Genomic DNA, 14,137 nt, shown 5'->3' on the forward strand with positions numbered 1-14,137 from the left:
CGAACGTGCTTTTCAGCGAACAAACATGTAATGTATGCCCAACTCACACTAATTTAGTATCCACCACATGAGATGCCCATGCTCTAAAATTTTATTATCATGAGTTCCAGTGTCTAACATCAGACGCCAACTGTAAACTCAAATTTTAAGGAAGTCGAAAATATCACGCGCTGCTAATAATAGAATATGAGTGTGAGGGATAAAGGAACGTTCGTTTATTGATTGGAGGTGGATAAGCGTGTCGGTCCAAGCCTCGCGATGACGACATCAATGGCGCACGAATAAGTATTTTCAATGAACAATATAGTTCTCACGGCAGTTCCTGTTAAATAGTAATTTTGAAGGTCAAGGGATAGTCATATAGCAGACAGCTTTTGCTGTACACATCTATTTAAATGTAACGAGATCGAACAAAAGCGAGCGTAATTTCGATTATTTTCCATATATGGAATGAGTGTGCACTTGTCAAAACGCACTATTTTTGTAAACTCCACCGGCAGCAGCCATTTTCAGAAATTGGTCAGTGTCAACAGGCAGTGAGGAACCGGCTAGTGTGGGAAAGGACGTTCGGGAACTGATATTTCGGGTGGTGCAAGCCGTATATCAAACCAGGGGCTTTCACCATGTCGCAGATATTGCCAATACGATTTCAAGAACATCTGCAGGTGAGTAAAAACCACGAAGAAAATGTAGAAACGAATTGCTGTGAAAAACACGCCCCTAAACCGCGAGGGCATTCTGTCGTCTGCTTGTCATTTCTTGTTTGTATTGTTATTCAGTTTATTGGATCGTGTACTTGAAATGTGAACTAACATAATGTATTGATGTACGTTTGCGTATGTGCAGGTTTCATACACGTCAGATTATTGATCAGTTAATAAATGTGTCGTCCTCTAAACCGGAATAGATAATCATGAACATTGAAGCAGACCACTCTCGTTCTGTTGCAATTCTGAATAGATTTACCGAGTTTGTTGTGTACGTTCCCAAAAGGTGTGCTTATTTCTGCTTGACAGTTTGTACATTAACACAGCAGTGAAATGTATGATCGTCAGAATAAGCTGTTATTATTATTCGGGGAAAACAAACGTTATATTATCAGTGAATCGTGTCACCTTACTGCAGTGACGCCCCCTTGTCGGGACAATCAGCGAACTCAGCATACATCACATGCATACGTTACAAATCAAATGCAGTGGCACAGTCTTAACAATTTCAAATGGTAGATTACATTGTTCTTGTACTTTTATTAAACAATAACATTGTTCATGCATAAATAATCCTTTGCATCAGTGTTTGCAATCCCAATGGTTAGCATAGGTACAATGGTTGACTTGCAAAGAAAGAAGGTCAGGGGGTGTGTCTCCTACTGTTGTTTTCTTAGCTAAAGTTTTGTCAGCAGCCCACTAGGAGTAGAATCCTTCCTGTTTACAGTGACCTATTTTTCAGATCTTTTTTCAATTTTTTCTTTATTATTTTAAATGTCCACAGCGTTTTGCTCAGATTGATGAATTCATGATTAGATGAATGTGCTTGAAAAAATGAGGTTAAATTTAGTGGATGAAGATATTTTTAATACATATTGATCACATTATCTGCAGGGAAATGAGAGTGTGACTGAGATTATTTATACCATTAAAAATATTTGTAAATGCTAGAAACATTACTGAGCCATAGACTCGTACAGAAAGAGGGTTTAACAATAACTTTCCTTTTCACTTGCTCAGTTGAGCAAGTCAGTGTCAGATTCACAGTCTTAGAATGTTCTTTCTTACTTGTCCTGTTTTCACAAACTTAAAGCACCAGTATCAGTATCAGTAACTAAAGGAGGCGTCACTGCGTTCGGTCAAATCCATATACTCTACACCATATCTGCCAAGCAGATGCCTGACCAGCAGCCTAACACAACGTGCTTTGTCAGGCTTTGAGAAAAAAAAATCAATTAAAAAAAAAAAGAAGAAAATAAAGAAAATAAAGCACCAAAGAACCCCCCGCCCCCCAAACCCCTCCCAAAAAACCCTTTATTTTCTGTAGGTCTAAATACTGAGACCCATCTTGGTGTTCTGTCTAAAAAATTGGGGTATATTTGTTAATTTCAGACAATTGTGTTCGGAAAATAGAAGAAGAAAAAAGAAGAGGAGAATATGGTATGATCAGTATTGAGAGTGCCACAAATAGCTTTGAAAAAGAATGACATGTTTAACTTGAAAAATATTCATTGGTTAACCTATCACGACAGTTCAGAAAGATCTTAGCTTGCCTGGCATTATGATCTACTTCCCTCAAGCAGTGGGGCAACCATTAATGTTTACCCCATAGAACTTTTTCATTAATGTTGAGCCATGGGGAATTGCTTCTTTTTTTGTATGTTTGGGTTCATGAAAACTATATAAAAAACAAACAAACCAATCATATTATTCTCTACTTGCAGATGGAGGAATGATAAAACAGTCCTAGTTTTAGATCTGCCAAGTGTGAAGAAAAAGAAGTGATAGTCATACATTTGGCTCAAAACGATTGATATTTCTGCTTTGATTTGAACCAAATGAATTATGACATATGGTATAAATTGTTTTGACAATTTGAGGAAAATTGACATCAGATGATCATTCACCTTTCCTTCACTGTGACAGTGTGAATGTGACTTGAGGCTAGAGCTGTCAGAACATGCAGTTGATTTCCCATTCATATCACCATTGTTCACTGAACCAATATCCCGAGACCCACAGTTGTTACTGTTCAGTGTGAATCATGTGCAAGGTTCAATACATTGTCAACCAATGTTATTACTGTTGCAGTCCCCATGCTTATACTGTTAGAAATAGGGAATAATGATAATAAACTAAGTCACCATTACATATTACTTTTTTTTTTTATTAGACATATTTTGTGCACAACTGTACAATTTTGGAAGCACTCAATCTGATAAACACACACACAGTACACACTCAGACAACAACAATAATACACACACACACACACACACACACACACATTACCATCAAAGTTGCTGAAAACATCACAGTCACAAAAGATTCGTTTGCCGCATGAACCTGAAAGTGAAAGTGCTGCAGTGATGGCAGGTTACAGTTGTCACTGAAGTCGATTCACAATTTCTAGGTCTGTTACTTCTTCAGTTCTTGTCCAGGTCAAGAGTGTGATAAGTCTCAAATTTATAAACTCCTAAATGCATGTCTGCTGCAACTGTGCAAGGGTCTTCCAGCTGACTGCTGTGAATGGCCTCCTGGAGCTCATGTTTGACAAGAGGATTTTTGCCTGTCTCAGGACTTGGCTTTCCGGCATGCAAATACGACCCGCCCTTGGGATGTTGTTTACAGAGTGATCTAAGGTGGAAGTGGTCCAGTTGCTCCTGTTCTTACAGTCTGTGTCTCAAACTCACATAATAGGGATGACAGGACTTTATCCATGGACAGTGATTCCTGTTTCACTCAAAGAGGCAGTCTTGCAGGGTTGTCTTGAAGTACACCATAACTGAAGCTTACAAGCATATCATATGCACACATGTATGCTTTCAGTTTCACTCACACACACAGTCACACACACAACACACAGGCATGATATAAAGTACTTGGTACCATGGCATGACATAGATCATGTGCCTTGTCTGTTTACAAGCGTTTACAACCTGTTGTACTTTTTTTAGGAGACAAAGTTATTGACATGAATATAAATTAGACTAAATGTGAACACATCAGATGAATACATACACATACTAACTGCTGCAAACAACAAACTCAACATGTACATGCGCATAGTGAACCTGCTGTGTATTATAATTTATATTGATAAAGTCATCTGTTTCTTTCTTCACACTCAAGTGCGAACATACTCCTGTGCTTACATGCACACACTGATTGTGTGTGTGTGTGTGTGTTAGACCAGTTGTGAAAAGCTAATGGACCTTAATACAGGAGTGAGGACCAAGATGTCAGAACTGGTTTGAAGTATTACATATGACTGGATTGTTTGGAAAGAGAACAATTGCAGCTTATTGAGATGTGTTGAGTTAAAGGGAAATGGACCAGTCCAGAGTTTTATACAGTGTAAAGTCTCTTGCATTATACTTAACATTGGATGTAACTCAGTTGGGGCAAATTAATTGGTTAATCGCCAGCCATGCCGATATTTCTTAAAATTTTCAACAACAAAACAGTTTTGCTTTTTCTTTTGAAGGTGGTGTCCAGTGGAAAGTTTTGATAAGCGATTGTTTGCTGTGTATGACAGTAACATGCTCTTCATGTTTATGAATTTGCATTGTGTGATTGGCTTGGCTATATCCAGTACATACAACAAAGATATAAAGAAATAAATGAATATATTCATTTGTTGTGTACAGCTCCAGAATGTGGGCATCAACGCTGCCAACATTGGGTTCAGCACCCTCACCATGGAGTCTGATAAGTTCATCTGTGTTCGGGAGAAGGTGGGAGAAACTGCCCAGGTGGTCATCATTGACATGAATGACTCGGGCAACCCCATCCGCCGTCCCATCTCTGCTGACTCAGCCATCATGAATCCAGCCAGCAAAGTGATTGCTCTCAAAGGTAAACATTTTCTATGTTATCAACCTGACACATGTAAACTGTTGTACTTGAAGTAGAATAGTAAATTATGTAGATTGTATTTTTGTGCATACTGATTTTTTGGTATTCATATTCATATTATTGGTTGTTGTTTTTTTTTGTATAGGGCATAACTATCAGGATTGATGAAAATAGAATTAACATAGGTGTTACTTTCTGCCAGTCTCAGTAATAAGATAATTTGGGGACAAGATCAACTGCGGTTTTGAAAGTAGAAAATAATGCTGAATCAGTTACTTCCCATTTGTAGAATTCTTGTACATTTTCAGATTATGTTTTGTCACTGTTAGAGGTTAGGTAAAATAACAATGCAGCAAAATCCCCAAACAAAAGAAAAAGTGTGAAAGGTGCTGAAAGATCACACATAGTATGTTGCAGTATTTGTTGATCTACTGTATGTAAGAGTCTTTCAGATGTGACTACCTTTGACTGTTTGTTTCCTATGTTTCCTTTTTGCACAGAGCAGCTTGGGTAATTTGGGTATCTTGTCAGGAGAGAGTGTGCATGTGTGACTGTGTGTGTGTGTTTGCGCATACACATTTCTGTTTGGTTTCATGTGTTTACATGATTGTGTGTGTGTGATCAGCGGGCAAAACACTCCAGATCTTCAACATAGAGATGAAGAGCAAGATGAAGGCCCACACCATGACGGAGGAAGTGACCTTCTGGAAGTGGATCTCTGTCAACATGATTGGGTTGGTCACTGACCAGGCTGTCTACCACTGGGCCATGGAAGGTGGGTAGGCAAGTCACTAACAGGGGTGGAGATGGTCAGAAAGGGAGTGAGAGGGACTGGGAAAACAAGGATAATATCACTACGAAAAACAAGGCTTCTGATACTTTAGAAATCTTTGGGATCTCAAGAGGAACTCTGATATGGCCGTGTATGGCTAACTAGGTTATAAGCTACAGGAATTTATATAAATACAGATAGGTCCTGATGAAGCTTGGCTGGATCATGTGGACAGTAAGTAAACTGGTGTGCTGCATGTCATGGACATAGAGGGAGAGTAGAGACTAAGACTTGGAAAGGGAGGTGGTTGCTGCACACCAGAAATAGACAGCGCTGGACTTTGTGGCTGAAATGGATGGTGCCCTGCCCATGTTGGAGATACAGCCATGGCACCATGAAAACAGCTTGGTGGCAGTTCCAGGTCTTACTTGCTGGGGGGCCTCATGAATGTGTGACATGGAAACTGACAGCTTCTGTATAACCTCAGTCATTGGCAGCAGAATAAGACATTTTGCACAGCCATCCAACCTTATACTTGGCATTGAAGAAGTCAGCAGAAGGTCAGCAGAAGGTACAATATTGTTCTTTCTCTTACCCAACCAACATGAATTTGCTGATGATTCTCCTGTGCTCAGAAATAGAGCTGGACTAAACTGAGGAACTGATATATTATTTTCCTGTCCATTTCAGGTGACTCTCAGCCCCAGAAAGTATTTGACCGTCACTCCAACCTGGCAGGCTGTCAGATCATCAACTACCGCACTGACGACAAGCAACAGTGGTTGTTGTTGATTGGCATCTCAGCTCAGGTCAGTTTTTACCGTTTGTGTTACAAATGTAGAAACACATGCTATATATGTGAATTTGACTCTTGATTGAGTGAAATAAGTTGCAGGTGTACATGACCCAGCTTGTTCCCAGTAGTCTTTTATGTGTCTTTCCTGTCAACATTTTTGGAATGTGGAACTGAACAAATAAAGAAAAACAGTACAGATAAACCTTAGGGCAGTTCACTCAAGTTTGTCACCAACACTCGTATAAAGTGTGGCTGTTGCCAGTTTATGTTAATGTGACAGATTTGATGGAAAATATAAAGTGTGGTGTTACGTAATGTTTTCTTCTAGCTTGTCCGCTCATATGTTGACAGAGGTGACTACTAAATTCTCCACTTAAAATCTCCACCTCAGCTGATGTAAGGCATTGAAGCAGAATCTGCATCTCGGCTGATGCAGTCTTCACCTGAGCTCTTGTAAGCCCAGATCCATAGAGTATGCATAGTGTGTACACACAGTAATATGTATGGCAATGTGTGTGTGTCTGCAGCAAAACCGTGTGGTTGGAGCCATGCAGCTGTACTCTGTGGAGCGCAAGGTCAGCCAGCCCATTGAAGGTCATGCTGCTGCCTTTGCCACCTTCACTGTAGATGCCAACCCCAACCCCTCCACTCTCTTCATGTTTGCTGTCAGGGGCCCTCAGGGTGGCAAGGTCTGTGGGATTGTGTGTGTGTGTGTGTGTGTGTGTGTGTGTGTGATTATGAGTGACAAATGACTAATATGAATGAACCAGTGTGTTGTATGTCCAGTTCTCCGGAGAGCAAGGTAAAAGAGATGAACCAAGAACAAACCGTGGAAAGAAAAGGTGGTGTGTTGAAAGGAGTGTTGCAAATAAACATCTGGATGCATTGTGAAAGGTGTGAGATATATGTCAGAAAACCTTAAAGTAATGTGGTTCTTCTTCCATGTTCTTGGTCTGCAAGTCCCACATTTGCTTGAATGTACAAGTGGGTGATTAACATGAATAACTGTTTTTACCCAGACAGGAGGCAGCCATACCCTATTTTCCAACAGTGTGTATGCTTAGTATGTTCTTATTTTCATAACCAATGGAAAGCTGACATGGATTGTGGGATCATTGACATGCGCATTTGATCTTCTGCGTGCATATAACATGAAGGGGGTTCAGGCACAAGCAGGTTTGCTCATTTATTGACATGGGAGTTGGAAAAATCTCCACCCCCTTAACCCACCAGGATTCGAATCCAGAACCGTAGGATTGAAAGTCCAATGCCTTAACCACTCAGCTGCTATGCCAGTGATGCCAGATGAGTGTTTTCTGTTCACACAGCTTCATGTCATTGAGGTGGGGCAGCCACCACAAGGCAACCAGCCCTTTGCCAAGAAAGCTGTGGACGTCTTCTTCCCTGCAGAAGCTCAGAACGACTTTCCTGTGGCCATGCAGGTACTTGGTGCTTTCTCCTACCACCTCATTTTGTGTTAACCTGTGGTGGTTTTGGTTCTTTCTCCTCCTACCATCTCATTTTGTGTTAACCCGGGGTGTTTTTGGTTTTTTCTCCTCCTACCATCTCATTTTGTGTTAACCTGTGGTGTTTTTGGTTCCTACCTCTTGTCTTTAATTGTACCTGCTCAATACATACCACTGTTGCTGTCATTTAGTTATAATATATAGTTATACAAATTTGTTCATATTTTTGTTATACTGGGCCATTATTTTTCTATTTTTATATTAAAAAAAAAATTTGTGTAAGTTTTCCTTTATCATTTGCATTTTGATTTATTTAACTTGGCTTTGTTCCTCTTTGCTGTGATACTCTCATCCACTAGTCATCCACTAGTCACGATCAGATTGTCAGTGGCTCACATGCAGTTGTAAGCACTCCTCTTACCTACTTTTCTCCCTCCCCTTGCCATCATCCACGTCCTGTCATTTTCTGGGTCAGCCAGGTTTCATTAGTCAGAGGGTACTGCTTTGCATAGCTCACAGCATTGGTGAAAGGGGAGGAGGGGGGACTTCACTGTGTGAGTTCATCAGTTGAGGGATAACTTGGAAAGAGGCCTTTGTTCTAGTTATTATATAATGTGTAACAAAAAGGATATGAATCGATTGATATGGATACTTCTGTCATGTCTACCCTCAGTCAGAGGCCAAGCTCGAAGCACTTTATAAACACTGTCATTTACACAACAGGTTGCATACCTGGGTAGAGCCAACTGAAAGCTGCCTTTATAAAGTCATTATCCGTTTCCTGTTGGTTTCAGTCAGGCTTATTTTAGAGTGGGTTTTTTAATACCAAATTTTGTCAGGGACATGTCACTTGTTGCTGTGGGTTATTTAATTTACGTTAAGTGTGTTTTCTCAGGACCTTAATTTATGTCATTTGTTTGTGAATACAGACCAGTCCCAAGCATGGAGTGGTGTTCCTGATCACCAAGTACGGCTATGTGCACATGTACGACATTGAGTCGGGCACCTGCATATACATGAACCGCATCAGCGGGGACACCATTTTTGTTACGGCCAGCCATGAGGCCACTAGCGGCATCATTGGAGTCAACAGGAAAGGACAGGTGTGTGGTTTGTGTCTTTTTTTGTGTCCCTAGGTGTGTAGTCTCTGTGTGTGTGTATGTCCACGGGTAGTCTTTTGTCTCCACAGATCAGTGTTTGTCTTCACATCTCAGTGTGTGTATCCACATATCTATGACTGTGTGTCCATAGATTTGTGTCTGTCTGTCGTCAGGTCAGCATGCCAGGTTGACCTGCAAATGGAGGAAAGTGTTGATGATCAGTGCCATGCTTTCTGAGTGAAAAGTGTGTTTCTCAGTAGAAGGTGTGTTGCATCATATGATGGTGTGAGTGAGCATATACAGATAATGTCAGTGAGCAGAGGGATCCTTTTACCTGCTGCAACAGGTGTTTACAGTGGGTTTTGAATTTGATATATGTTGATGTGTGTGTGTGCGTGTGTGTGTGTGTGCATTGAGCCTCTAGAGATGTGTGATATCACCTGTTGAGTAATTATGTCACCTGTTGATGCGTGATATCACTTGTTGTTTGAAATCACCTGTTGATGTGTGGGTGTACATACAGGTGTTGTCGGTGAGTGTGGAGGAGGAGAACATTGTGACGTACATCACCAACACCCTGCAGAACCCTGACCTGGCGCTGAAGATGTCTTCACGCTGCAACCTGCCTGGCGCCGAGGATCTGTTTGTGCGCAAGTTCAACACCCTCTTCCAAGGTGGACAGTACCAGGAGGCTGCCAAGGTCGCCGCCAGTGCCCCCAAGGTCAGTGATGCTTATTGCCTTATGAGAAGTCAATCTGCAGTTGTCAGTGATGGCTTTTAGTTGTTGGGATTACAGTGGTGGTTTTGGCATTTACTAAAAGTTAGTTTAATTACACATACTTAACCGTGACCCAACTAGTGCAGACTCCGGCAGGCGTCTGACATTCCTGTCCTGTGCAAACTACTATCAGCCTATGCGGAGAAAACGAAAGCAACTTCGGCCGATAACCTCCTGGAAGTAGGTAACCTCCCCTTTGTCCCACTGGCTAGCGCCCTCTTTTTCCAGCAGCCATCACGACTCCTGTTCCTGTGCTCTTCATACGGCTAAGTTTTTTCGTATTTTCTGTCTGTCTGTCATATACTGATAGTTTTAATATGCTCAGGTTTAATTACACATACTTAAATCATGACCCACCAGTGCAGACTGTCAGGGGTATGGATTCCATCCATGTGACACAACTGACAGACCTGGAGGTATCTGTTGAACAGTTCTGTGTGGTGCCCCAGTGACTCTTCACAGAGTTGAGGGAGGAGGAGGAGAAGGAGAAGACAGATAGTAACAGTTCTAAGTATGTGCTAGTCTTCTTCTTGTTTGTGCACATTGAGTATTTTGGTTGCCTGCCAGAACTATGAGAGACTGAATAGGTCTGTACAGTACTGTGGGAAGTTTACACAAATAGAATATTAAAACAGTTAACATGGTTTTTAGGATGGTAAATGAATCAGGTGCTCTATCTCTTCAGCAACGTTCAAAATATTGCGAAACAGGCAATTTTGTTTTCTACTTAATGTGTTTTGTAAAAGGTTTACCTGTTAATGAAGAAGTAAAACAGCATTATGAAAGGTAGTATTATTACATTACAGAGGATATAGTTATCAACAGGAATAAGAATTGTGGCATGTATGTTAACCTTCCTTGCACCCAAAATAGTGGAATGTACAACATTGACAGTATTAATAGTCCTGTAATAGTCGTTGGGTAAAATGCATAATTCCTGGAAATAGAATTTAAAGGGAAAGAAAGGGTCTAAACAGTTAAAAGGGAACGAAAAATTGAGCAACAAAATCACTGTGAAAAGATAACGATAACAATCATCTTCATTATGTATATACATGGCACATTGTAATCATAGTTACCATTTTAAAATCAGCTTGGGGATGTGTAAATCAGAATGGAATCTCAGAAAACCTGATGAACATGTGGTCCCAGTAGTGGAAGATAAAGCAGAAAAGTGTTGCCCAGCCTCTGCTGACGAGTGTTGATGGTGGCGTTTCCAGGGAATCCTGCGCACGCCGCAGACGATCCAACGCTTCCAGCAGGTGCCATCAACGGCGGGAACAACGTCCCCCCTGCTGCAGTACTTTGGCATCCTGCTGGACAAGGGACAGCTCAACAAGTACGAGTCCCTGGAACTGTGTCGTCCTGTGCTGCAGCAGGGACGCAAACAGCTCCTGGAGAAATGGCTCAAGGAGGACAAGGTTGGTGTTTCTCTCTCTCTTTCTGTCAGTCTGGATGAAGCCGGAAGTCTGTTTTCAGCTTCAGTTTGAAGAAGGCACAAAACATGCAGACTGGTACATATTGGCTGGATCAGCCACACTGGTCAGGCCTTGAGAGCCTACCAGATTAAAAAAAAGAAAGATCTGTGGAAAACTGTGAAGTCAAAATGTGGAAAGGGAAGAGAAAGTGGTTCCAGTGGTTTGTAGGGACAGAGTTTGGAAACAGCCTGTTGCATGACAAATGAAGACAACAGTTGAAGAAACTGAGATGTGGGGTATGGTGGGTTGAGGGAGAGGGAAATGTCAGACAATTTATTCATTCATTTTTTTTATTTGTTGAGTTTTTATCGAGACAGGAAGCAAACATCGGTTGAACAGGCTTATTACTGTACAGTTGGGAAGAGAGGCAGGGGAAGAGAGGCAGGGAGAGAAAGAAACCGACCTAGGTATGAGAGGCTGGACTGAAAGGTCAGAATCTGTTTTGATTGACTGATAGAGTGATGGGTAAAGTAAGAGATTGGACAATCATAGCAATTGCCTGAAAAAGAAACTTCACCAGTTTCAGTTTCAGTAGCTCAAGGAGGCGTCACTGCGTTCGGACAAATCCATATACGCTACACCACATCTGCCAAGCAGATGCCTGACCAGCAGCGTAACCCAACGCACTTCACCAATATACAGCAGATTTTTCAAGTGCGATTTAGTGCTTTTGTGATAGTTGCCTTGCACGCAGACATTATCCTTGGTGTTGTATTTGAAAGCTTGTTAAATTGGATTGTGTGTGTATGTGTGTGTGTGTGAGACCAGTGTAAGGAGAGGCTAATGATGACATCTGAATGGTAATATTAATGTGGATGGCAATAATTGAGTGTTCACATTCACTTTCACAGGCTGGATGTGTCTCCTCTCCTAATTCTGAACAAACTTGTGTTTGTGGGTGTATGGGTATTGGTGTGTGCTTGCATGTGTGTTAGTGTGGAGAGTAAGAGTGTCCTGTGTTTTCAGTTTTTGTATGCGTTTTTCCTTATTGGTGGTAGTTGTGAGGACTCTGGGCACTTATCTATTAAGGAGATAGATGACATGATGAATACCCATTATTATTAATATGATGATGATGATGATTGTGTGCTGTACAGCTGGAGTGCTGTGAAGAACTGGGAGACCTGGTGAAGGCGGCTGACCCCACACTGGCGCTGTCCGTCTACCTCAGGGCCAATGTGCCCCAGAAGGTCAGTTTGTCATCAGGCTTTTTTGTTTGTTTCTTTTTGTTGCTGTCCCATCATCTTTGCCATTTCCAGGATTTGTACGGATTCATGGAGGTCTGGAAAAAACTTGGAAAAATGAGAGAACTATTTCTTGGTCTGGAATAGTTTTGGAAAATTGTTTTGCCCTTCAGGGCCTGAAGTCTTGGAATTTTTGTAAAACCAGTGACCAGTACCATTCTTCAAAGAGATTGATGTATTTAAAGACAGACAAACAAAAAATTGATGAATATTGAATAGAATATTAAAACTAGGATATGCACAGATATCTTTTGTCAACAAAAGATGCATTCTTAAAAATTCGTTTTGGTTTTGGTTTGATACGGAAAGTTTTCAGTGTGGTCCAATAAAGACAAAGGTCTGGAAAAAGAACAGAATTTTCTTGAGTCACATCTGTGGGAAACTTGCCTTTCAGTGGCATTACTTGCATGCTGTTCATTCCAAGTGTCCCATATGCAGCCACACCCAGGTTTGCCTATCACAGTCTCAGCACTGGAAGTCCACAAGGAACTTGGTGTAAGGTCACCAGAGGTCACATTCTAGGGAGGCTCTATACTGCTGCTGAATCATTTCAGTGGTGTTCAGCAGTGTCTGTTCTGATTCAGCATTAGCTGGACACCACCTAGAAAGGTCAATGCAATTTGTCACTTTATTCCCTAGCCCCATTTTGTTGCAGTTCATTCACCATGCATGTATCACCAAGCTGCATCGCATGATTAAATGTTCTGCCACATAATGTCCTGTCACCAAATCCTGCATTTAGATGTTTTGCAACATCATTGATGTCAGAACACAACAAATTACATCTTGTTGACCTTGTTATTGATATATCCACCAATTTTAGACCGGTGTGCCTTAAAACGACATACAAAATACAATTTCTTTAACCTCAAGACTAATCCGGTATATTGTAGGCAATGTAAACCTGGATGCAGTGACTTTTGTGTTGTGTACTTGGCAACAGCGTTATGTGTACCAGTTAAACACAAATCCAGTGTGTTTTGTACAAGGTAACAGTGTGCCGTGTACCAGTTGAACAGAGATGCAGTTTGAAGTGTACATGCTAACAGTATGGCACTGTGTGGTGTTGACAGGTGATCCAGTGTTTTGCGGAGACAGGTCAGTTCCAGAAGATCATCCTGTACTCCAAGAAGGTGGGCTTCACGCCTGACTACATCTTCCTGCTGCGCAACATCATGCGCATCAACCCGGAGCAAGGCCTGCAGTTTGCCCAGATGATGGTGGCTGATGACGAACCTCTGGCTGACCTCAACCAGGTGAGAGAGAGGCAGAGAGACCGTGCAAGCTTATTGTATTGTATTGTACTGTATTGTATTGTATTGTATTACTCTTTGTCATTTGTCACAACAAATTTCTCTGTGTAAAATTTGGGCTGCTTTGGGTTTTTTTTTTGTGCCTGTAAGGGTAGAACAGTGTGGACTAGAAAGGTCAGTTTGTCCAGATTGTGGTAGCTGAAGATGATTCCATGGCTTACCTCAACCAGGTGAGAGAGAGAGAGGGAGAGAGAGATCATGCAAGCTTACTGAAATTTTGGTGAAAAAAAAATTCTCCGAATTTAAAAAAAAGTTTTCTATTTTACTTTGTTTTGGGATAAAACATGCACTTTTTAAATTGTTCCAGGTCTCTGACCTAAAAATTTTCAGTATTTCAAAAATCAGTCGCTTTCACCCATGAATCAGTGTGGAATAGAACAGTCGATGTGCCCAGGTAGTGCTGACTGATGAACCCCTGGCTGACCTCCTCCAGGTGAAAGAAAGGATAAATTGAAAGGGGATCATTTCACCTGGATGATTGCTAATGACAGACAAGGCTTACTGGAGCCAGTCAGCCTGAAGCTGGTGTGAGACAGTGGTAGATAACCAGCAGTTCTATGCCTTTTGGATTGCTTTTGAGGTGAACCTGAAAAGGGTGATCTGGTGTAGGATGGGGTAGAAAGAT

The 14,137-nt window shown here is 41.3% G+C and overlaps 1 protein-coding gene across 1 annotated transcript in view; it reads left to right on the forward strand.

Moving 5' to 3' along the window:
* Nucleotides 1-494: 494 nt before the first annotated feature.
* The window catches only part of LOC143288634 (clathrin heavy chain 1-like), a 40,964-nt gene continuing 27,321 nt past the window's right edge, over nucleotides 495-14,137 (forward strand). Inside the window, exons 1-11 of the mRNA XM_076597294.1 lie at nucleotides 495-665; nucleotides 4,358-4,565; nucleotides 5,191-5,340; nucleotides 6,028-6,146; nucleotides 6,661-6,822; nucleotides 7,462-7,575; nucleotides 8,529-8,702; nucleotides 9,223-9,420; nucleotides 10,698-10,898; nucleotides 12,053-12,145; nucleotides 13,273-13,455. Coding sequence (XP_076453409.1) covers nucleotides 624-665; nucleotides 4,358-4,565; nucleotides 5,191-5,340; nucleotides 6,028-6,146; nucleotides 6,661-6,822; nucleotides 7,462-7,575; nucleotides 8,529-8,702; nucleotides 9,223-9,420; nucleotides 10,698-10,898; nucleotides 12,053-12,145; nucleotides 13,273-13,455 — 1,644 coding nt within the window. The 5' untranslated portion in view covers nucleotides 495-623. The remainder of the gene's footprint in view (nucleotides 666-4,357; nucleotides 4,566-5,190; nucleotides 5,341-6,027; nucleotides 6,147-6,660; nucleotides 6,823-7,461; nucleotides 7,576-8,528; nucleotides 8,703-9,222; nucleotides 9,421-10,697; nucleotides 10,899-12,052; nucleotides 12,146-13,272; nucleotides 13,456-14,137) is intronic.

This window comes from Babylonia areolata, chromosome 12 (genome assembly GCF_041734735.1).
Source record: "Babylonia areolata isolate BAREFJ2019XMU chromosome 12, ASM4173473v1, whole genome shotgun sequence".
Classification (NCBI taxonomy): domain Eukaryota; kingdom Metazoa; phylum Mollusca; class Gastropoda; order Neogastropoda; family Buccinidae; genus Babylonia; species Babylonia areolata.